At 38.3% G+C, this 25,616-nt stretch overlaps 1 protein-coding gene across 7 annotated transcripts in view; it reads right to left on the bottom strand.

The window, feature by feature from the left end:
* sulf2b (sulfatase 2b) overlaps nt 1–25,616 on the bottom strand; it is an 88,297-nt gene that overhangs the window by 19,042 nt on the left and 43,639 nt on the right. For 6 of the 7 annotated variants that reach the window (XM_087781251.1, XM_087781249.1, XM_087781253.1 and 3 more), the window contains exons 2-6: nt 20,696–20,746; nt 3,293–3,527; nt 2,059–2,179; nt 254–372; nt 38–189 (exon numbers count right to left, since the gene is read on the bottom strand). In XM_087781251.1, the coding sequence (XP_087637377.1) occupies nt 38–189; nt 254–372; nt 2,059–2,179; nt 3,293–3,452 (552 nt within the window). In that variant the 5' untranslated portion in view covers nt 3,453–3,527; nt 20,696–20,746. Of the gene's footprint in view, nt 1–37; nt 190–253; nt 373–2,058; nt 2,180–3,292; nt 3,528–9,955; nt 10,109–20,695; nt 20,747–25,616 lie in introns of those variants that run through there. The other variant, XM_087781252.1, reaches the window with a different exon arrangement.

Genomic DNA, 25,616 nt, shown 5'->3' with positions numbered 1-25,616 from the left:
CAGTTCGTACGTAATGATGTCAGGTGTGAAGTCGCACCTGTGGATACTGCGCTCCGTGCTTCTCTCGGACTCCATTCCGACTCAGAGTGTAGTTGTAGAAGCGGCTGTTCTTCACCAAACCGAGCCACTCCCTCCATCCCGGAGGAACGTAGGAGCCGTTGTACTCGTTCAGATACTTCCCGAAGAACGCTGGTGAGCGAGAAAGACGCCGTCAGAACATGTATTTTCGTCGAGATATTTTTTCTTCACGTACCCGTCCTGTAGCCGGTGTTGTTCAGGTAGACGCCGAAGCTCCGAGGCTCGTGCTGCCGCTGCCACGACATGGAGGAGCAGTTCTCGTTGTTGGTGTAGGTGTTGTGGTTGTGAACGTACCTGGGAAGAGGAGTTTTTATTTTGAACATCATGGAGATCTGGAGGGATCGCACTTAGAATGTCCATCTGATGTATGAGCCCGATTGTGATTTTATCTTGTAGTTTTACTCTCTGTATATATAATGATCATTCGTTACTTAAATATCAAAAAGTAATGGTGTATTGAAAATATCAATTGACCAATAAATTGCGTTTTTGTCTTTTATTTATTTTATGTATTGATATTGAAAAACTGTATGGATTTTAAATCTTTTTGGAAGCTTTTAAATCACATTTTATTCATTATGTTTAGTTATTTTCGGTTTTATATTTCAATGAAGTGTGTGTAAAATAAAATGATTCGAAATATTAACATGCAAATATTCAATTTCTTTGTTAATTTAAATGTATGTAATTAAACTTCCGGTCTATAGATGGCAGCAGTCAAGCCGTCCTTTTCAGCTAAAGGAACAATACAATCCTGAGAGATCCTAGCGTTGACTAAGGACGAGAGGATACAGTCGACTCCAGCAGCTTTTAAAGCTGATGTTTTGACATATTTTGGTGGAGACTGAGGACGAGAGGATAAAGTCGACTCCAGCTGCTTTTAAAGTTAATGTTTTGACATAATTTGGTGGGGACTGAGGACGAGAGGATACAGTCGACTCCAGCAGCTTTTAAAGTTAATGTTTTGACATAATTTGGTGGAGACTGAGGACGAGAGGATACAGTCGACTCCAGCAGCTTTTAAAGTTAATGTTTTGACATAATTTGGTGGAGACTGAGGACGAGAGGATACAGTCGACTCCAGCAGCTTTTAAAGTTAATGTTTTGACATAATTTGGTGGAGACTGAGGGCGAGAGGATACAGTCGACTTCAGGAGCTTTTAAAGCTGATGTTTGGACATATTTTGGTGGAGACTGAAGACGAGAGGATACAGTCGACTCCAGCTGCTTTTAAAGTTAATGTTTTGACATAATATGGTGGAGACTGAGGACAAGAGGATACAGTCGACTTCAGGAGCTTTTAAAGCTGATGTTTGGACATATTTGGGGGAGACTGAAGACGAGAGGATACAGTCGACTCCAGCAGCTTTTTAAGCTGATGTATAGACATATTTAGGTGGAGACTGAGGACGAGAGGATACAGTCGACTCCAGTAGCTTTTTAAGCTGATGTATAGACATATTTAGGTGGAGACTGAGGACGAGAGGATACAGTCGACTCAAGCCGATTCAAAAACTGACGTCTTGGTCATATTTTGGTTTAAAAAATGAAAGCAGTTACTACTTTGTCAAGAGTCATGTGGTCTGTAAATTCTGTAACACCTGAGTCAAGTACTCGACAATACTACACATATATCCTTGTTACTACAGTATCATGATATATCTCATAGTTGCCCCTGAATCACCAGATTCTTGCCGATGCACACTTGAGTTTGACACATAGTGCAGTAAAAGAGTTTTTCAGGAAAACGTATCTGAGCCTAGAGGGAAATTTTTCCAGCTCATGTTGGCTAAACAGGCGTGACTTGAGTGACTGCAGTCACAGCAGTGCGTCTCTCTGGTTCGTGTTACGCGGCGCTAGCAGCGGGATGTTGAACACCAAAGGGAAAAAGAACTCAGCATGGAAGCCTCCAGAGCAACATTACAGCTGTGTTTACATGTTGTACGTCGCCGCGCACAAAAGACGGAGGGCCTCACTTACTTCCCGGTGAGCATGCTGGAGCGCGACGGGCAGCACATGGGCGTCGTCACGAAGGCGTTGGAGAACGACGTCCCACCCTCCTCCATGATGCGCCGGGTCTTGTTCATGGCCTGCATTGAGCCTGCAGTGGAGGAATCGAGGAATCTGTTCACGCACGTGCAATACTCTCGCAGACGCCAAATTGATTCAACAGCTCGTTCAGATCACGTCGATGCGAGAGAAGGTCAGCGGAAATGTCATCTCTGACAGCTGCTTTCTACTCTGACATGTTGTCAAAAGTCAAGGAGGAACAGCAGGTGAATGAAGAAACATGTTTCTGTCTCCAACCAACAGAAAGTTTAATTAGGAATCTTATCCCTGCATTTTTATACTTTTGTAGTGTTTGCACTTGTTGTTACTGTTCCTTAGTATTATTTATTTTGTTTTCATAACTGTTTTTTTTCGCGTTTTATTCATTTTATTATTGTTTTTTAACCATTGTTTTTATCGTTTTATTAATCAGATGTAAATCTGAAGATTATTTCAATGATTACGTAACAAGAAATGATTCCAAATCTAATATTTCTCTATTTATCTTCCTTTATTCTGAATCATTTTGGAACCTGTGACTGACTAAAGTTGAAAGTACATTTTGAATACCCTTAAACTTGTATAACTGTATTTTTTTGTCTTTTCTTTTATACATCCCCCCCGTTTTATAGCTTTATTGTCTTTATTTAACATTTTTTATCTTCCCTTTTCTATAAAAACTCTTTAAATGTAGCTGAGAAGGACTATGCACAAGTTGTAGAATGTTTATTGGGTTAGAGAGTGAGTCGGGAAGTGATTTCTTTATATTTAGGGGAGTGTCAGAAAGAGTGGAAAGACCAGCAGGCTGCTCATTTGTTCTAAACTAGCTGGAAACACCTGGATATTACACTGTACGATCAAACAATTAATGAATTATACAATTCCAGGAATGAAAATTTGTGATTTTAAATCCAATCTAAGTTTGCTTATTTAGAGTTCTTAACATTAAACAAATGATTGCGTTACACTACTTAAGGATGTAGAAACAAAATATATCTTCAATTAAAGAAGGTATGAGTCTGATTTTAATATTTAATTTTTTGAAGCTCAAATTATCCTGTTTGTTCTACTTCATCAAACATAACTTTCATCTTATTTCAAACACTGCAATGTTCTCCAGCATTAATTAGTCTAAGTGGTCTAAAGAGTCACGTGGTTTTCTCACCCAGCTCCAGGTCCTGGTCATCGGTCAACACCAGGATGATGTTTGGACGGATGTTGCGCCGGTCCCTCTGGATGCGGGTCTTCAGGCGCTGACCCGACAGGAACTGAGAGTCGGCGATCGCCACGGAGACGACCAGGAAGAGGAGGAGTCGGTCCGCCATGGCCTCCCGACCCCCTGACCTTTCCTTCCAAAAGGTCCGCCTATTGACTGCTTCTTGTCAGCGGAGTCTCAACCTCTATGAAAGAACAACATTTTTTTAATTAAAAATCTGATCAGATAACGATGGATTTGGATTATAAACAAGTAGAAGATGTTTTATCTTCATGTCACAGCATCCACATTATAGCCGTTAGTATGTGTGAAACTAATTTGACACCGTAGCGTCTTGTCAAGAGGTTTCTTCCGTTCACACCTTAGGATGGTTAATGTGGGTCCAGGTCTCAGAAGCCTCTAATTGTGCGCGTTCAAGCTCGAGGTGTGCGATGCTAATGCGGCTGTAATGACAACAAGAGTGGCTTTCTGCCCTCTGAGTGTTTGATAAAGCACTCATCTTTAAGTGGTCTCATCGAGTGTAGAAGAACACGTTCATTTTGGTCCGGTTCAAAGTAGAAACATTTTACTTCAGCTACAATTTAAATACCATCTTAGTCATTCACACTAATCCCATACGTTATTTCAATCTGAATATTGCTACCAAGTCCGTATTATGCATTTATTGCTGCCTTTTATTAGTCAAGATTCATGAAGCACTGTCCTTATTTTCCGATTCCACTAGATGTCACTCTTATCTCTATATTCTATTCTATTGCAACCCTCACATTTTCTCTAAGCTGAGGGCGCCCCCTACTGTCCTTGGGAAAATATGAGACTGCTTCATGAAGCTTCATCGGCCCATCACTACCTTTTATATCAGATTCTACCGATTCTTTTTAGCTTTTTGTATCACCATGTTTGACATACATTCATGAGAACATAATGCATTCTGAGGAAAAGTCGACCTCAGAGAAATTATTTGTTTGGATTTGTTTGTGATACAAATGTGACAAATCAAACCGATTAAATCAACCACAATTAAAAGTACCTTCTAAAAATGTCTTCAATTAATAGTTATTATAACAAATATACTGTACTTGACGTTAGGTGAAGTGAATTAATTTTCCATGTTACATCAGATGGACATTTAAACCGAGTCTGGTTCTGCTTGAGGATTCTGCCTGTTAAGTTTTTCTAGCCCCTTAATTCGCAAGGGAACTGTTTTCCTTTTCTCTTCTAAAGTGTTATTTAAACTATAAAGTGACTTGAGAGAAGTCTCCCTCATAATTTGACACTTTAAATTAAATTGAACTGAATTCATTAGCCTTCTAAGTCAACCTAATCGCCAAGGAAGGAAATCATATTTTCTCGCTCCTCCTGTCATTGTGTTATCCGAGCATGGAAGAGTGAAAATATTAAACATGGCTGCGGTTTCAGCGGTGGTTTGTAATGAGGCTGCGGTAATTGTGCAGCTGTCACGATCAATGTCTGCCTCAGGTTTCTGTCGGACGAATGTGGAGTGGAGGGCTGCCATTTGTACCCCTGAAAAGAGGGCAAAGTCCGCTGAGCTGACAGGTTCATTTTACAAGTGGTTTGTCTTGATAAACCCGACATGTTTTTTTTTTTTTTTTTTCATTATTCAAAAGGTGCCACATTACAGAACCAACTGTGACAGCTGCGAGGGGCACTCACTTCTCAGAGCCAGAAGCAAAAATAGGAACAAGAAATTATAATAATATGGATTTATTTGAGGAAAAAAAGATTGATTAAAGTTAAATTGAAATGCCATTAACGTGACAATATATTTAAGCTACAAAATTATTAAAGAAAAATAGGAAATGTGTTTATTTTCAAGTATAAATAATAAAGTTTGTGTCAAAAAACACACCTCATAATAATAATAACAATAATAACATTTAGTTGTAACAAATAACAATGAGCAAAGTGTGATGTAACCACACATTAGCACAAAATGAAAGATTTTGCTTCAGAATTTTCTTTTATAGTCGAAAAAAAGATTAAAAAAAGTATGAAGTTGCATTGAAGGTTTTAAAAAAAATGTTTTGGAACCAAAAAAAAAGATGGACATATGAAGTAAAAAGATGTAATGAGACATATTTAACCTTTACTAACTCAAAGGGCTCTTTTGTGTTATTAGCTTTATTCCTTTTACAAACTGATCATGACGTAGCGTTGAACAAAGACTCGAGGAATGTAACATCGAACCGTTTCAACAGATTTAGTGCTTTTATGATGTTCAGGTGCAGAGTTCTTCCCTATCACGCAGAGAACCTGCAACATTATTTGGACAACTGAGGATCCTCTGCGTGTCCGAGAGGAAGTTTCCATCAGAACCCTTATATGTTGATTTTGAATCCTGTCCAAGAGGACACGCCGGGAGATCCAGCTCAGGCAGATGTGGGGCCAAACTCTTTTATTGGGTTTAGATGATGGAGCTCACATCTGCGCTAAAGCAGACGAGTCCAGATGTTGATTTCCGTTCGACTCCACGTGAGTTCTGTCCTGCGCCGACCCCGGGCTAAAGATTAGATTAAATGGAAACCAAATTCTCTTAAGTTACATATTTGTTAGAGGTTTATTAATATGTTGATCACGCGGCTACTTCACTTAAGAGATTAAGAACCTCTCAAAAATAAATCAGATCCAATCTTCTAAAATTCCCTAAAATATGAAAACAGCCTTTCTTGTCACAAGTCCTCTTTCATCTTTGGGATTATGAGACACATATTTCAAAATAGAGTCCTCCAGTCCCTGAAAGATTATGTCCAATATCACCAGATACAGCTTCATTTTTACCTGATCACTACAGTCTGGCTCCCCTTTGTATACTTGTTTTTCAACAGAAAAACTCCAAAAAAAATCGGTGCTGTGATGAGGTTCTTTAAGAAGTGATGGGATTTTGGTTTGCACAGGTAGTTTGGTTTGCGTTTGAATTAAATGAATGTAAAGACGTTTGAAAAATGCTGGCCTTACTTTTTATTTCATTAATACTTAATGTTTTATTTTAAAAACATATATGTCTGTAAGTTTGGGTTCTTAGTATTTGTATTTTTTGACTGTTTCTATGTTTTTGAAATTAGCTTTTAGGGGGAGGTATGTGCCGTTTCAGTGCTATTCAAACTATTTTGATGTTGAACAAGATGCGACACAGCTTGTGGGTGTGATCGTGAACCAGCTGGACAGAGCGTTTAATTACGGGTTGCTCAATAGTCAAAACCAAATTACATCTAGCAGTTTGAATATTAACTCCCGTCGCACCGTATTGATTGTAATAGCTTCATTTGTTCCAGGTGTGAAGCTCGAGCCGATCAATAAACCCGGCGGCTTCTCGTTAACTACTTCCATTCATGCCAGTGTTCAACAGAACAAGGTCAAACCGTGCATCCTCGGCGTTATCGGAATACATTACTCGCGAGCACATGTGAAATCATGCTCTCCTGAACCGCGACGGAGGAACTCCCACCTCCCCGCGGGATCGTACGTTCTGTCACCCGTCACCACCGCGTGCCCTCGTCCTCCCTGTTCTCCCCGTCCCGTCACAGGCGCTCATTCATATGCATGAGCTGTGGGCGGGCTTCGCCTTGGATGCAGCTGGCCGACGGCGGCCTCCGTATGAAATGTGGCGAGTGTCAATAAAGCGACGCGGCGATAATGAGGGAAGCTCTCCTCCATATTCATCAGCGCCGGCGAATTCAGCTACAGCAGGAGATCCGTTTAAAAAAAAAAAAAAACCCAAAAAGAACCCTGGGGGTGGGGTCAAAGGGTCGTGGTGTAAGGGGGTGAGAGGCCAGAGGTGAACGCTTTTCTTACAGCCAACTCGCCGGTTCAATACAACACAAGAGAACGGGGGTTGCCGTGGTAACGGTGATTGTGGTCAGGGCTGTATATAAGATGTCAGAGCCATAAATGTATCCATTTATTTTGACCCTACTGATCAATATGGATGCGCTTACCTTTCGTTATCGATAAACGGGTCTGCAGTTTTTACTGTCATAGCAAATGCTTAGTCATCTTGACCACTGACTGGAATCCCTTCAAGGAGGAAACTTTATAGCCCCTTCAGGATGATTTCATCATGCTTGCTGGTAAAACCCTTTCACTGCTACAATTCATCTTTAGTTTATTTGGATTTTATTGTAATCAGAAGAACTGAAATGAGTCAGTGTTTCGTGACAATTTCTCCAAGGTTAAGTTTAACCCTATGTTTGATCGTACAGTGCAATATATCCAGGTGTTTCCAGCTAGTTTAGAACAAATGAGCAGCCTGCTGGTCTTTCCCCTCTTTCTGACACTCCCCTAAATATGAGGAAATCACTTCTCGACTCACTCTCTAACCCAATAAACGTTCAAAGAACTTGTGCACAGACCTTCTTGTTGGAATTATCGTTGCATTTGGCACATTTATCACTTTAATATGCGAGCATGTTACCGAAATACGGGTTGTCAAAAATCATTAACATTGGTTTACATTTACCTTGAAAAATGATTTTGATATTTTCAATATTCCTCTAAATTATTTTTGTGTTTGTCATGGGGTGGAACGTTCCTGGTTTGGGGTTGAGGCAACTTGTGACCTTTATGTGTGGAGTTTGTTTGGGTTTACTCCGGGCACTAAAGGTGTGCATTTCACCACAACACTGGCAATACAAGTTCTTTGATTCTGAACTTATCTTAAACACTAGCAACGTTATAGGTTACAACTGGTTCTATAAATATATATAACTACTTCCTCCATCAACTGTACAGTATATACGGCCATCTCTCGCCTCTCATTTATATCAAAACATTTTCTTTCCGTCTCATCTCTGTCACACATTTCACTCCCTTTTTTTTCCCGACCATTGCACCTGCTCTTCCATTTTCTCTGTCACAAGAACACTGGATGCCAAATACATTATCAATCTTCGGCACCTTCATTCAAAGCAATTGTACGCTTCTCTTAACTTCCTTCACTCACATATTCTACCTCCCTCTTTTTTAACCAACACTTCATCCTCTAAAATATCAAACCATATTCAAATCAAAGTGTGTTTTATGAAGATCATTCAGGAATATATTGTTTTGTTTCTGAGAAGATCAGCATCTGCTTGTACCGCCTGCGACTTGTGCCGAGATTGACACTGACATTGACAATAAACCCCCCGAGTCAGAGATATTTGACATCTTTTGACCTTTATGGACTCAGACAGCCTGACTGATGACCAGATCAATTGCTGTCCATTATTACCCAGGATGCAATTCTTCAGCTTTTTTTTTCCAGTTGCGACTTCGTGTACACATTCTCTATGATGCGAGTTGAAATAGTGTTTTTTTTGCCTCATCAAAGCTCAGACTCTTCAAAAGGATTTCTCACAGCGAACAAGAAAGTCACGCGTCAGTGCGAAGTTAGCCGACGATTCAATCATCCTTTATCACCATCATACAAGCCTGAGCAAGTTTGCCAAGAAAAAGTCAGAATTCTCATGACACAACATAAGAACTGCTGCAAGGTTAAGTATTGATCTGGTGTGAGAGCCGGAAAACCAGAGAAGCTGGAGTGGAAAAAAAAAAAAGTTTAAATCTTTCAACCTTGGGCATTGATTAAAGACCAAAAACCAGGATCACTGGCGCGGACGAGACGAGGCTAGAATTGAGCGATTCAACTTTTGAGAAGGTTGTCGGCTGGTAGGGAAGCAAGGGTCGGACCCGACATCTGATCAAACCTCACGTCTCAAATCCTCATTCGAGACTGCTTTTAATAAATGTCATTTTAGTGAAAAAAAAAAAATCTAAAGACAGTATTGAAGGTTTATGAAACAGGTAGAAGCCTGAACTCGAATGATTCTAAATTCTCTAGAATAATAAAGTTGGCAAACTCCAACGGCAAACTTCAATCTTAAAGTCCACAGGGACCAGCTCTGAGTTAGGGATCCCTTGACGTGCAAAAATCAGTCTGGAAACATTATTCACCACCTGGTTCCTCGGTGAACTGGCCTCTCTCCAGCACATAAAGGGTAGTTTTAGAAGCGATATTTACTTGGCAAATCAATAGAGCACGTTCCATTTTTTTTATTCAACGTACAAAAAAATGTATTTAACAAAAAATAAACTGCTTCTTATTCGTTTTTTGTTTTTTAGATGTCTGCAAGGCATGATAGATTTCCAAGCCAACATGAATCAATTGTTGTACTTTGACACCTTAAAAAGAAATCAGATATCTTTACATTTCCCGATGACAAAGGGGAGCATCTTCCAAAAGTGCGGGTCAGTTAAGGTCACAATATCGAGAGGTTTTATCGCAGAAATATCAAATCACTGCTGCTCAGTCTCACTCCGGAGCCAGAGGCTGAACGGCGAAAACAAGGAATCTGTATCGAACCACAACTATTAATAATTTAAAATAAAACAACAAATTATATGAATAAAAAGTGAAGCTTTTATAAAAGTTAATAAATAATATACTGAGAGAAACACTCACTAAATTAAACGTGAACAAAAGGCGATCAGAACAAAAAAACATTTTCTGTCTCTCTTCCTCTTTTGCACTTCCTCATTATTCATATTCCTCCACAATCGTCTTTGTCCTCCTCATTGACCCCGAATCTTTCCGCTGGCTCCTCTGACTCCTACCTTCTCCTCATGGTGTCCTTCTCCGAGGCTCTGCCAGCAGGTGAACCATCTCGCTCTCACTCTTTTTAAGTCCGTTCAGCTGCAACTACGGCGGCATACATGGCAATAATCCCTCCAGCAACGACTCTCCTCTCTCCACAACAGCACACTCTCTTGTGGTACAACTGCTCCTGTCCCTCCTCCCACTGCCGCCTCCTCCTCCTCCTCCTCCTCCTCCCTTGTTACGAACACCCTTCTCTAGTGCGCACACATTCTCTCTTTCGCTCTATTGGATTTCCCATCGCTCCAACATTCCTCCCTCCTGTGTTTTTCTATTGTATCTTCCCTCTACATTGCTCGTCCTTCACTCCCATCCGTCTCTCACAGATTGGATTACAAATAGAAATAGTAATTAACGATATATTAAAACATGCCAGCGTTTGGTTCATCACGTATCATGTTTCAACTCATATAAGTGCGAGCTTGCAGTTTATTTTTAACTTACCTAAAGTTCATATCGTAGGGATGTTAACATTTCTTGAGTCCAACATTTGTTCTATAGTAAGCAAGTCATTTTTATTCGTATAGCGCTTTTCTAGACCAGGGTCACAAAGCGCTTAAACAATCAAAACAACACTCAATAAAGTATATACTTTAAAGATCAAGATAAAACTGATAACACAACAGGAGTTCCAGAAAGTCAAGGAAAAGCCTGAACAAATAAAAACGTCTTAAGATGTTTCTTAAAGGAGTCAGTAGATCATCAAACACAGAGGAAGATCGTTCCAAAGCTTAGGAGCAACAGTCTGGCAGGATTTCTCTCCTCTGGTCCTGAACCGTGTGTGTGAGGAACCATCAGTAGATTCTGATCCACAGACCTCAGAGCCCGAGCTGGGGTGTAAGGCTGGATCACATCAGTGATGTAAGATAGATCTGAAAGTAAGAACCAGAATTTTAAAGTTGATCCTGAAAGAAACTGGAAGCCAGTGAAGAGTTTTAAGGATCGGAGAAATGTGAGTTCTTCTACTTGAGGGGGTCAGAATTCTCGCTATATATAGAGAGAGAGAGAAATATAGTTACACAGGATGTTTACAAGAAAAATAAAGCTATTATATTGAAGACTATGAAGATTGAAATTAAAGCAACAAAAGTTCTGACTTGTAGGTTGAGCCAAACCGACAATAAATTAATCCATACAATAATCCTGTCTGTACTTCAAAGACCTCAATATTCTATTTCTGTCCACTAATGGTTCAATTGAAATGTCCTCTTTTGGATTAAAAGCGTGAACAAATGAGCTCAGTTGAAGCTCTTGGGTCTTGAAACAAACTAGTTTTAACCAATATTTTCTTTTATTTTTGGGGAAACGTAAGGGATGTACAAATTATCCTGAGCCGAAAGTTTTTTTTTAGCAGTTCCCCACTACCGATCCAATACTGATCCGATACTTTTCTACTTATGCTTAAAACGAGAAACCATGAATATAAGGAATATGGATGTGAATTTAAACAAACTTCTTTGTTGAATCCACAATTGAGTAGTTTGTCTTTGCATTCTAAATGTTTTTTGAACTTTTCGGCATGAACTATAGGGTTTAGATTGTTAAGAAAATATTTGTAAAGAGTAAAGTATGACGAAATGTTAATGCAATTGAAAATTGCGTCCCTCTGATCATCGTAGAAAAGGATTGTTGCAGGATCGGGATCTGAACATTCATAGTCCGAAACTGGAACTGTACTCTACATACACCAACATTCACAAAGCAACTCAAAAGATGGAACGAGAGCTTTCGTACAGTCAACAAATCCATATTAATCTTCAGCAACATCGTGGATCCCTCGGTGTCCGAGCAAACAATGCCGTCCCAGAATGTATTTTTCTTTTTTCCGGGAATGCGCCTGCCAGCGCAAATAAACGAGGCTACCTTAAATCTCAGGAGCATAAGAGAGCTCTTAAGCCTATCGGAGACCCATATCTGAGAAATCCAATTTCAACCACCTCGATCTTTTATCCCCCCATTTTGGTCATGACCCAGCTGTAACCGTCACAGGTAAAGTAGGTCACACAGGAGAAAATTCGGGGGTTCAATTCAGGGAGAACAATTTGTCTGAATATTTATCATTTCCCCCTTTTGAGTTGGTCGTAAATAAGTATTTAAACACTTGATATTGATTTGATTCCAAAGGCGATTTAGGGAGAAAACATACCATATGGTTCCCCCTTAGAGTCGCATATGGATCTTTCGTTTGGGACACATTTAAATCGGAATGTGTTGCTTTGGAAGTACAGAGTGTTCCAAGTTTAAATCTCAATGGCTACAGACATACAAAAAAAACAAGCACCTGACTGAAAAATCATCCAATTGCATTCCTAATGGTCCACCAGAGAATTCTTCGTCCAGAGATTATTTGGATGCCAAAATGATTTGCTTTGAAGGGCCGAGCCGCCGTCAATGTCCAGCATTCATCACACACTTGGTACCGGGAGGTGGAGGTGCCAGTCTGTTCATCTTCAATCTGCACACAGGAGCCGCTCATCCACTCATATCACCTCCTTCACTGCATCATTCATGCACTTCCATGTGCGACAACTTCAGCCTCGAACAAAACGTAGACCAGAAAGATCATGACGTTTAGTCACCAAAAGATCATCCAAATCCACAAACACTCCAATTTGTTGGTGTAAAAGCAGAGGTAAAACATAAAAGTAATGAAGGGATAAAAGGCACTGAAAGCACTGGAGCTCTTGAGGATCTCTGTGAAAGTATCATCAATACTGGAGGACTAGCTCTGTTGTGAGTATAAGCGAAAATATTAAAATTATACTACAATCGTTCTTCATTCCAAGCAGTTGTGGACCATTTCTTTTAGAAGTGTTATGGTTTTAGGTGTACATATTTATTAATAATTAGATGCGTCAGAAAAAATAAATGGAAAATAAAGACACACGATGAAACACAAAAATGATGAAACACAAGTTTCATCATTTTCATGAGGTATATATAGATCAAAACTAAGATGAATGTGCTACAAATTCACCAAAGAAAATGATTCAATATTTGACATGATAGAAAGCAATTTTACTAATCGTCTTATTGTATTGACTGAATTATTAATCCCTTAAACTTCATTCTGTTTTGCTTTTTAATTTGAGAGTAGAACAGGACAAAAAAAGGAAAAATCCCATTTGTATTTGATTAAAAAAAAACATGTTTTGTGAATTCACTGATGAAAAAAACAAAAATACTTGACAAAAATCGAGTAAGATGTTCATGTAAAGACAAAAATACTTGACAAAAATCGAGTAAGATGTTCATGTAAAGACAAAGTCGAACCTGATTTGTCACATTTTTACTCTTTATAAAAAAGACAAATTCGATTTTTACAATGATCTATTTTTTCTATATTTTCCTTCTTCACATAATGTTCTTACCATTTATTTTAAGATGTTTCACATGTTTGTAGAACCGAAAAGGACATCACTGGTCATCTTAGAAACATTAAAGAAAAAAGAACTACTACATTTTTTGAGCATCAAAATCAGACAGAATAAATAAATAAATACATTTCAAGCAGTTATTTTGTATTGTTTGTTTGTGGAAATTAATTCAGTGATTGTATTAAATGTGTTCAAAGATTCAAGGTGAAAACAAAACAAAAAAAAAAATCAGTGTCTTTGGTCTCAATTAGTCACTTCTGTTAGAGTTCTGCCTTTTCCCGACAACTCTCCAGCTCATGACTCATTGGAAACGGAACAAAGGCCAAACAAAAAAATGTCAACATCCCAGAGCAGAGATTGAGTTCCGTAGCATTGCATCACAAAATAACAAAAATTGCTTTCCCTTTATAATTTTAAAATACTACACGTTTAGAAAAGCGGTTTGCTGGGATGTGGGCGGGACTCAATATGGTGGATTCTGAGGTCGGCTGATTAGAATGAATTAGAAACACTCTGAACAACAAGTTGGATGAGGCCAGAAAAACAAGATGGCCCTCCTGGAACAAGCGCTAAAACATGCATTTTCTCAGGAGTCTTGGGTTACACAACACATCTGCAGGACACAGGTGTCCGACGTTCCCGTCAAGAAGCTAAAGTGTCCCGGCTGACATCATCCTCATCAATAACGCACCGGAGAAGCAGCATCGAGCATCTACTCCCGATAAATGATTCAGCTCTGGACACCGTGTGACTGCTGCAAGAAAACACAAAATTAAATCTTAACACTTGGCTCTGCAGTATTCATAGCATCGCCGTAGAGGCTGATACATTAACCCCGTGACGCTGCCGCTGTTTAACTGCCACAGTCGAGCGCGACAGAATCAATGGACTCATTTGGAAGAAAGAGAAGCTAATCACATCAATCGGTGTCGGAGAGAAGCCGCTCGGCTGTTCATCAAAAGACGGTTCCAATCCCGAGAGAGGCACTTTTATATCAACAACAATCCTTCAGCTTTTCAAGAGGCTGCGGTTTGTATCCTTAACTTAAAGTTCCCTTTTCTTAGATTAGCTGCAAGAAAACATTTGGTTGGTGAATTTACAGACGGCGCTTCAGGAGGATATTTCACTAAAACTACATGCTGTTTAATTCAGCATCATGGAAACAAAATAGTCAATTTAAGATAAGAAATGTAAAGTTTTCGACTGCAAGTTTTAACTTTTTTTTTTGCCAATGCCAACGTATGGAGGTAAATATGTGCCGTCAAGACTTTGATTATTATTTATAACACAGAATTTTACAGCATCAACATCAGACTTCTTATTTCAAACAGTTTCTGGTGTGTATTTTTCTAAAAACAAATTCAGTGCAAATTTAAATTGATAAAATTCACAATGTAGAAGAAATATTAGAGATTAAATGTAAAAAAAACCTAATGTAAAATTACCTAAACTACCACCTAGTAGAGAGTAGTATTGAAGTAAATGTGTGCCAGTATCAGTACTAATATAAGTACTACATTTTACAGCATCAACAGACTTCTCATTTCAAGCAGTATTTTTTGTGTGTATTTTTCTAGAAACTTCAGTGTAAATTTAAATGTGCAAAATACAAAATATAGAAGAAATAATAAATAAATATTAAAAAAGTGAATGTAATTATTTTTTTTAAACCACCAAAAAAATGCAATTGTAAACATGTTTGTAAGTAATTCGGTATAAAACTTAATTTAGTATTTATAATTTTGTGCCATCAGACTTTGAATATGGATTTTTTTCTTTTTTTTATTCAGTCATTTTTCCATTGTCAATTTTTGTAGAAATAAATTTAGTGTACCATTCAATATGTAAAAAGATTTAATGTCTTATATATAATAATATTCAATGTGTTAAAAAAAAAGAAAAAAGATTAAATTCAAAAGATTATATTATTGTAAATATTTTGTTGTAACAAAAAAAAGGAGTATGGAAATAAATGTGTTCCATTAGACTTTGAATATAGATTTCTACCAATTAATTTAAGAACCATCTAAAATCAAGCACTATTTTCTCTCCAATTTTCATATATTTTATTTTTTGTTTTTTTCCATTTAAATTGTATTTCCTTTAATTGTTTACACTGAATATTGTTTACATATTATTCTAAAGTGGAACAATTCCATTATTCCATAGAAAGGGGTTTCAATACTGTGAAAATGACGTGTTAGAATTTCATATTCGAAGTCTGAGGGCAGACATTTGCTTCCATACCAAGGTTACATAAGACGACGCACTCCGAAGCGTATGTAAATTTGCCTCTTTTGCCTTTTACTCATCAAAAATTAATAGTTTTGAGAAAACAGATATTTTTTTCCAGCTCGGATTTATTAATATCCCGCATCATCTTCACATCTGTTATTTTTCTATGGAACCGAGGGGACCTCCATAACCTCCAACTCACAATGTTTACACATATCATAGTATCCATTTTTTATTACGCCTCTCTTGGTTTCTTGGTTCGCTTCGCTTCACCGTTCACCTCCTTAACATCTTGAATTTTTTATGGTTCATGTATCAAGTCACGTCCCAGTTTATCATGCGCTGATGACTCTTATGGATTCAACTCCAGCATAACTTAATATATAACTGCAATTTCTTTTTTAACTCCACAAACTACACTCTTAATCCAATTTAAAATACTTTTGTTTGTTTCCCCGTCGCTCAAAACAGGAGGCATACCGTCAGTCTGGTTCTGCTTGAGGTTTCTGCCTTTTAAAAGGAAGCTTTTTACCCAACGTTGCTTTCGTCTGTTTTGAAACAAAAAGATGTCCACAATTCAAAGTGGACTGTATCCTCTCAGCCTCAGTCAGTTTCTTATAGCTGAAGAAGATGTGGTGACTGATGACATCTAGTGGCCCCGGATTGCAAAACAAAATGAACAAATATTTAATGGTAATTGTAAATTAAAAAAAGAAAATCGTGTTAAGACACACTTTATTTAAAAAGAATACAATAATTATAAGAATAAAATATGATTTTGAAGACCGAAATGTATTGATACAGTGCTGTTGAATATTGATACAATATTGTGAAAAATAATATTGCGATATTTTTTCCATATGAATATTTTCTAACGCCCCTACAGTAAAAAAGCAAATATTCTTGCCATTTGTGTTCATCTTCGTGCTGCATTTAAAATTCCAGCCGCTAGGTGGCAGGGGTCTGTACCTGGAGAAGACTGAGGACGAGAGGATACAGTCGACTGCAGCACCTTTTAAAGCTGATGTTTGAACATATTGATTTTAAAACAGATGAAAGCAGTTACGACTTCGCCAGGTGTCATGTTGTCTTTAAATTCTGCAACACCAGTTGAGTTAAGTAATCAGCAATACTACAAAATATGTCCTTAGTATCACAAGATATCGTATCGTTGCACCTGTATCGTGATATGTATCGTATCGCAAGATTGGTCCTTTTCCAATTATAACAATACAACTTTAAATAAATCCATGACTAAGATCAACAGAAATATGACGCCGGATGTCAAACTTGCCACTTTATTTACTAAGTTCCAGGTGCAGAACCGCCTCTCAAAACGATTTGCTCTCCTCATCAGGTCCATATCCAGCAGCTCAACAGTAGCGACACTCCCTCGGCTCCATGAGAGTCACTTTCAATAACATTTTATTTCATCAGCGCGTTCTACTGTCAGGCCGGCGAAGCTTTGAAGAGCCGTTTTTTTCACGAAGGACAAAAGACTGTCTATCAATCTATCTGTCACTCCCTCCATCTGCCCCCCCCCCCCGCCCACCACCACCTCCTTGTCATTCAGCGCAGCTGCTTGATAAGAGGAGTTCATTAGTCAGATAACACATCTCACGCTCGTCTGCTTCACTCCTTGTTTTTCTCCTTCACTCACTCCATAATGTTCCTGCCGTGGGATGGATCATCTCGTTCCTCCTACCTGGTTACAAAACTATATACACCTGACGGGTCCCTGACTTCTTGCACTGTGTGGGTGCATCATGTAAAGACTCCCACTGTATGCACAGGAGGGAAACATCCAGCACCGGAGGCTATAAGACTATAAGTTTGGACGTGACGGAAAAAAAGGGTCGAAGAAAAGTTTTGTACTCGGAAGCCAAGAATGTAACTTTCCTTCTTATCAAGATCTATAAGTCTTTCTTGCACAAACATTGGGTTTTTATTGTTGGAATAAAACACCCAGTACTATGGAGGAGCAAGAATTCCATCACGACGATGTTATTGACGTTACAAACCGGAGTGTAGGTTCATGCTAGACACACGTTTGATCTGAATCAATGGAGATGCTATTTGACTCAGTGTTCTGCTGGTATGCCTAAAAAAAAAAACTAAAAAAAAACGTTGGAATATGAGAGTTTTTCTTGACAAATGAAACCAAAATGACAGCCAGAAAAAAACCCGTCTCTTATGAAAACAGACTTTTCTTGCTTTCAGATCTATCCAAATTGAATAAGAGTTCCTGCCAATATCTTAAAAGTTAAAAAAATGATTTTCTTTTTTCATTTTATCTTAGAAAAAATGGGAAACCAACACGTCGCGCTTTCGTCAACTAGTCAAGGCTTTGGAATCCGCCAAGAAAATGGCAAAATATCTTATAAATAGACATTAATTCAAGACCACGGCTTATTTAAGTTACTTTCCAAGTTAAAGTATTCTGAAGCATGCAATACTTAAGCGCTTATCAATGGAAGTACAAGTTTTTAAGTAATTATCAGCAGTCTTTAATTGATAAAACCTGTTGAGATCAAGACCATATGAGAGTTTTTGTAACTTTCTGGCTGCTCACACTTTAATAAGAACGCTCTCTTCTGATCAAACCGGAAAATATTTCCCGGTTTCGTGGGACGTGAGGAGAGATTTTGTGATAAAAGAGGTGCTTGTGAAACGGAGCCAGATCTTAAAAAACTGCAGCAGGTTCATATGAAAGAGAAGCCGGAACGCCAAACGCATCTATTTTATTGAAACAAACTGTGGGAATGTCTCTGTGATTCAAGGATTCACTGCGAGCCGTCTTCCTACACTTGCGCCCACAAGGACTTACTCATTCCTGCAAGGTTTTTTTTATTGTTCTTAACGTTTACCTTACAGGCAAAGCATTTTGACTTCACAATTACATTTTCACCTTTCAATATGTAAAAGAATGGTTTGGGTGAACTGGGTCAAGTGCGATATTTTAGATGAAATACACTTCAGTCGACGTTTGAAATTGCAGTTTGGAAAGTTTTTACGAGTTGTATGAGAAAACGGAAAGTCCTTATCTGACATTTACATGGTAAATGTTGAGTCACCCATTAATATATTTGCTAATCTACGCCATAATACATCATATTTACACCCTTTGAACTTCCAAAACCCTGAAGTACTTGTCCCATTAAACAGGAGATCTGTTACCCTCGTGTTATGTCAGGGTCAAGGTGACCAAAAGGCCCGAAAACAAATGTTTTTGTGGAAAAAACACAAAGGATCCCTCAAAAACATGCGTTATCTCTGGGTCAAGGTGATCCGGAGGCCCGAAAAACAAAAGGGGTAAAATGACCTAAAAGGTTTTTACCTCCAACATATGGATACAAACAGAATTTCAGGACTATATCGTTTTATTTTGTTTGTCCTTTTCCGTGTTTTTGTTTTTTTTTCCTGACCAGCTATGGTCTCTTCCCAAATTGTTATCGTCTTTTTTCTCTCGGATTGATTTGTGTTTTGGGGCTGGTTACCTCACTGTCAACGCTTTTAGTTACTCATGTGATTTTTTTTTAACTTTCTTTACTTTTTTGTTTGCCGGTGAGAGTTCCATCTGCATCTTCATTTAGTTCCTTTTTATTTTTTTAAATGTATTTTACAGTACCGGATGAAGTTTTCCTGTATAATTGTTTTGTGTTTCTATTCACTCTTTAGTAACAAAACTAGACTTTACATCAGGTTTGGTTTTGCCAACTAAGATTATGTCAAAATATTTTTCTCATCGGGCAAAACTCCACTTCACTTTTTTTCCCTCCCCAGTAATCGCTGTGTACGTGAGTAATCTGGATTGTGTGTATTTGTGTGTCTTTTCAAACCAACAACAAAAGAGCTTTCAGATTCAAATCCAGTCCAACTACGTCGATGATGGAAACCATTTAAAAGCGAGAAGAAAAAAAAAAAAATGAAGCAGGAGCGAGTCTAACTGCTGAACTCCTTCCACACACTGTTGCCATGGGAACCACGTCAGACGCTGGTTATTATGGTCTGCGCTGATAGGTGAGCTAATGGAAATGAAAACACTTCGGCTGGCGTTTTGTGCTACTTTTTCGCCGTGTTCGTTCACAACACAAACGCGTTTTTTTTTTAAAGATATTCAGCGCCAACTAGCTTCCTCAACTGCTAATGAATGTATTTTAACTATTTTTTTACTGTTTGCTTCAAACATTTCATGAGATTCTTGGGGAGGTTTCATTTAGTTTTGCCTTAGAGGCGTCTACATATTCACAAGACAGTTTGTCTCTATTTAATGAGTGGTCGTGCAGTCGTTTTTTTCCACTTCAAACAGGACAGATAAATAGTTGTGTGTGTGTGTGTGTGTGTGTGTGATTTCTGTCTGTTATTCTCATCCTGGTCATGTGATCGTTCCCTTAGGAATGAGAATCTGAAGAGAGGACTCTGAAGAATCTGTCATTTTCAAACACCTCATTTCTCCACTCCTCTGAACAATTACAACAATGTTCTATTGTTTACCCACGAGAGGAACGTTCGTTTGTGCATTAGAAGACTGTGGGAATGTGACAGAACAACAACATAATTCGAAAGCTTCTTTTTCGAGAGGGACGGTTATAAATAATCCCTTTGTTAATAAGTTAAAGATGTTCGGCAGTCGCCAGAGCGTTCATTTTGTGTGACACGCGACAACAATTAGGCCAGAATTCAGTTAGAAATCACATCTTTCTTAGGTATGTTTTGGTTAAAAACTATCCCTGTTGAAGATCAGGAGAAAACTGTACATTTTTGAAGGGTAAACGACCGAAATAAGATCCTCTGAGAGTAAAAGTGAAATCCTACTGAGCCCATGACATCATTTGGCAACCAGTGCATGTCTGTGAGTTGTGTGTGTGACACTGTGTGTGTGTGTGTGTGTATCCAGCAGTTGCCAGCCTTCTGCTGGCAACAAGGCAGAACTAATCAGTTTGTGAGTTAGCCGCCGTGCTGCTTGACCGTTTGACTCCGGGCTGCTCTAATAGACACATCGGACGTGAAAAGTGAGGAACCTTCGGGGCATCGGGAAATATTTTAACAGTTGGAATTTCTACAGATGATGTTAGAACATTGACTTACCCGCTCAGACGTGCCGTCCTGGAGCTGTGGGAGTTTGAGCTCGGTCGATGCCTGCGAGGAACACAGACGAACACATTGCGTTAAAACACAACAGAATGTAAACAAATATACACAACTCACATCAACAAATCTGTTTGAATGGAAACTGAATGACCACAAACATTTACTGAACAGTAGAGAAGAAGAACAAAAAACAGCTTCATTACTTTACTTATGGCTTTTTAACGGGTGACATTATGTTTCTTCTTTTCTCATAATATCCGAGTTAAGTAAGTAAGTAATTTTTATTTATATAGCGCTTTTCCAGACCAGGGTCACAAAGCGCTTAAACAATCAAAACAATATTCAATAAAGTATATACTTTAAAGGGCAAGATAAAACTGATAACACAACAGGAGTTCCAGAAAAATCAAGGAAAAGCCTGAACAAATGTAAGCTTTCTAAATCATGAAGCAAATGGTCGTCTGAAGATCAGCCATTTTTTTATTCTCTAGATTTTCTTGAGGTTTTGATTACGTTCCTCGCAATAAATAACCTTAATTTTTGCCTAAATATCTTTTACTAAAATATTGAATAAATCAAAATCATATACATTTGATTTACTCTGATAATATTTAGTTAAAATGTAAATTAAATGTAAAATAGCATATAAATAGTATAAATAATACCTTATTGTACGATATCTCAGCATCATTTAATGCTTTTTTTTTTTAATCTTATCTAGTTCTATATTATCTTTTAATTTTAATTTGTTTAATTATCCGCAAAACTTTATGTTACAGTCGTTTCCACCCTGCTCGCACCCTCTTCTCCGCCTTCCTCTCACATAAACTCATCTTTCTTCCAGCTTCTCCTCGCTCCCATCACCATATCATCGGCAAACGTCATGGTCGCACATAAGGACTCGCACCAAACCGCATTAGTCTGTCCTTCACCATTGCAAACGAGGAGAGGCGGTTGTTATTCTTACTTTATTTAGTTTGTTACTGGCCATTCCTTACCTTATCTACGCCAATTAAATGTCATTTCTTAGGTAAGTTAGATTGAACAGAATTTGAATCCCTTCAAATAAAAGCTGTTATATAATTAAATACACTAAAAAAAATCCAGTAATAAGTTTAAAACAAGTGAAATAAATTAATGACAATTAGTCTGGAGAGGTGTTGGTGTGACTGTGTGTTTTTTTTCCCCGACTCAACTTCAGCTGTCAAATTAATGTCACTGGGTTAGCCTGCGAATTCTCATTAAAAATGAAAAAAAACAGGCAGCTGAGGCAATTTTCAGTTTTTCTTTTCAAATCGGTCTTCTGCCTTAATGAAGCTCTGCCTCTCGAACACACCGAGACGACATCCATGTCACAAATCCCAGAGCACTTAACACCATTTTATCATCGTTCTAAAAAAACATTTGGGATTTTAACTGTATTTAATTATCTCTTTGGAGGTTGAATAAAAAGGGAAAATAAAGAGATTATTTAAAGTTTATTCAGGGATACATGGATTTAAGCTCCAGCTAAAGGCATTAAACGCATCATTGTACATTTAGGTTGTAAAATCCTGTTTGCGCATATGAATGACTGATTAATATTAAGCAAGATAATCCTCTTTAATGTGCATTTCTGTCTGGTTTGTCGACCACTCACAAATGTTTAATACCCCTTTACTTATGTTGACCATGTATAGAAGTAAACAGATGTAATTGTAATGGCTCTCATGCTTTTCTGCATCAAATTTGTCTCTTAAACAAAGAAAGTGTGTAACTCACAAATCATAACTGCTTATTGTGTATCTGTAATTACCTTTGCTGTCAGTGGCTCATGCCTGAGGTGAAACCGCACATATCTACATCACTGCGAGCCACACACACACACACACACACACTCTGAAACAATATCTGGAAAAACACTACTACACTCGTAATGAGAATTTTAAAGGTACACGCACTGGCTGGCTTACAGCTCCACAGGTAGGATAATGAAACAGTAAATCAACATGGTGACAGGAAGTTTGCCTGGCTGACAGGAAATGGAAAATCTCTCCAGGCGATTCTTATTTTTTGCCTCACACCTCTGCTATATCTTTCTGTGTGCATTGCCATCTGTGTGTACTTTTTGCAGCAGATTTTGACTTCTTCTGAATCTGTTTTTCAGAATGCAGACTGTCCCAATTCTACCTCTAGACCTTGAGACTGCTTTTTAAGGGGTAGACGAAGGGGTAGAGCTAAGGGTTAAGGGGTAGTAGGGGTAAGAGGTTAATTACATTTATGAGAGCTAGATAAATCAGATATTTCGACAATTCTTGGGGATAATAATTAACATAAACATTTGTGACTCATCTTTGTTAAAACATCGGAAACAACACTGAGCACCGAACAAACTTCTCAGCATCTCCTTCACCTCATGTTTATAGATCCATCTCTGTGGTTTAAATATTTCTAAAACATCAGCAAAGTGAGCCAAGAGGGACACTTGCTTCGTCCTCCAAAGAATCCTGAGAGATTTCCCCTCTTTATTTATTTTTCTTTTTTTTCTTCTCACTGATAGCTGAAGGCTACAGGAAGCCGTGGTCATCCGTCACACTCCTCCTCTTCACCTTTCTCTCCACCACCTCATTTATTACTCCCGTCCTCCCCCTAGAACGAGAGGACTGCTGACCTGTCAGCACAACTCCAGTGTGAGAGTTTTTTGTGCTTCACAGTGCTTACAACTTACAACACCAGCTCTCCACACTCAGAAAATCTGATGTAGAATGTTGGCTCGCTGGGAACAGCAGGTGGGTATTATTCCTTTTTCGGCTGCTGTTCAACCTTTTTTTTCCCCCCCCCTTTCTTCTTAAGCCCTCGCATTGAGAAATGAGGCAAACAGTAGAAGGAGTTCATATTTGGGATGGAAAGATTGTAACCTCGCCCAAAGTTCTTGAATATATCAACTCGAAACCATGTAGTGTTTGGATTATTACCTTCTTGACACATGGACAGTGAAGTGGGAAATGAAACCAATGACCTTTAAACTAGATTTAGGAAGGTCTTGTATGGCTTCTCACCACTACAACTTATCTGCAAACTAAACTGAAAAATTGACTTCATTTAAAGCAAATGTTATTGATCACGGTCATCAACTGTTTTTAGGGATGGATAGATTCTTTTGTTTTCAGAAAAGGGATGAAGGTTTGATTCCTGATCAGTAAAGTAGTTATTTATTTAAGAAACATGGTTCTAGTAGGGTTGTCACGATGCTATTATGTTCAACTTGCTACCGATAAGCGAAGATAGTAGATACTCAATACAACTTTCAATACCATGAGGATTAAGAAAAGATCAGTTTTACAAGAATTGTTTTTAAGAAAAATGCAAAAAGGAACGGAAACGGCCACTATGATAACCAATTCTGAGGTAGTGTAGCAAATAAATAATCGATACTTTAAAACAAAATTCGTATCATATCCGGATACAATATTCTGGTGTCAATATTTTAGTTTCAATACTTGACAACCATATATTCTAGTATCATTGTTAGAAGTTTCTCCTCTGATTTCATGCTGAATTTCCATTCATTTGGAATAAGCTCCATGGCAGAGGAATATGCTGCCTCAGCGCTCAGCTAGTTAAATTCCTCCATCGCATGCAGATGTGTCCGTTAGGTCAGTGATGGATCATTCCTCTTCCACCACTTTGTTCCATCAACATCCCTTCAGCCAGCCAACATTTTTGAAAATTGACATTATCGACAGTCGAGTGTTGATTTTAAAAACCTCGTCTACGAGAGTGGAAAAGATGATCGACTTTTCCTTCCATCGCGACTCCATTCACTGCCATCCTTTCTAGACGTCGTCCGCCATTGTTTATGGCATACAAGTCACAACCGTTCACGTCAAAAATCACCGCTCTATGGAGGGCAAACATGGCAAGAGGCGAAATGAATCAACTCATCAGAAATCTTTAGAGGTTATTTGCATCAGACTGTGACCTCAGCGCCATCAAGGCCAGTGACATCTTTCCGTCTTTCTCACTTTTCACGTCGCTGCTCTTTATCTCTCCCACATCTCTCTCTCTCTGATGAAGTCAGATCCTATTAAATGTTGCGAGCTGTAAACATGCTGGTGAAGAGCTTCACCCAGCGACGAGGGTCATCAAAACAATACGTTCATTTTCTCCATTATCCCCTCAGGGTTGCATCTGTCCGTCCGTCCATCCATCAATCCTTCCTGCCCACGCAGAGACTGAAATAGACTGTGGTCGAGTTGAGATGCTACGAAGGGAGATTTTCAGTTGGACAAAACACATGCGGAAATTCCTCGGTATTAGCAAGACTTATAGATCCACCCAGTATAGAAACGCTCAGCGGGCGTCACTGTGAAACTCCCAGTGAAAACATGAACCGTTTCAGAGGGCTGCGCTGTCGGACTCATTTTTTGAAGCTTCATGAAAGTGTGGAATAACTTTAAAAATATCCTTACTTTACTTTCACTGCTGTTCAGAGTCATGTCTGTACAGTGAGGAGGAGGGATACAGAATTTGGGGTAGAAAAATGTAATTGATTTCAATATAATATTCAATTTAGTTTTTTGTCATTCTAAAGAATGATTGTATATTATGACCAACACTACAGTTGATAGAACATATAACATATTAAAGTCCTTCTCTGTAGTCCAGGCCTGATGATACATATAGATTTGAGTAAACGTTTAGTAAAATATTAAAACTAAAACAACAAAACACAACTTGGATGGACAATATTACTCATAATTTAAAATATCACACTAATTAAAGTGCAAAAATGAAAAAGAAAAACTGGCTACACAAATGTAATATGTAAATATTATGTAAATGTATATGAAAAACACTGACATTGATTTTTCTCTGTCCACTTTTGTTTCTGCTTCCATCTACTTTAGAGTCAGCGTACACGTTTTAGTTTGTTTTG

The sequence above is a fragment of the Callionymus lyra genome, chromosome 19, assembly GCF_982586985.1.
Source record: "Callionymus lyra chromosome 19, fCalLyr1.hap1.1, whole genome shotgun sequence".
Classification (NCBI taxonomy): Eukaryota; Metazoa; Chordata; class Actinopteri; order Syngnathiformes; family Callionymidae; genus Callionymus; species Callionymus lyra.
This window is presented reverse-complemented; position numbering and strand designations above follow the sequence as displayed.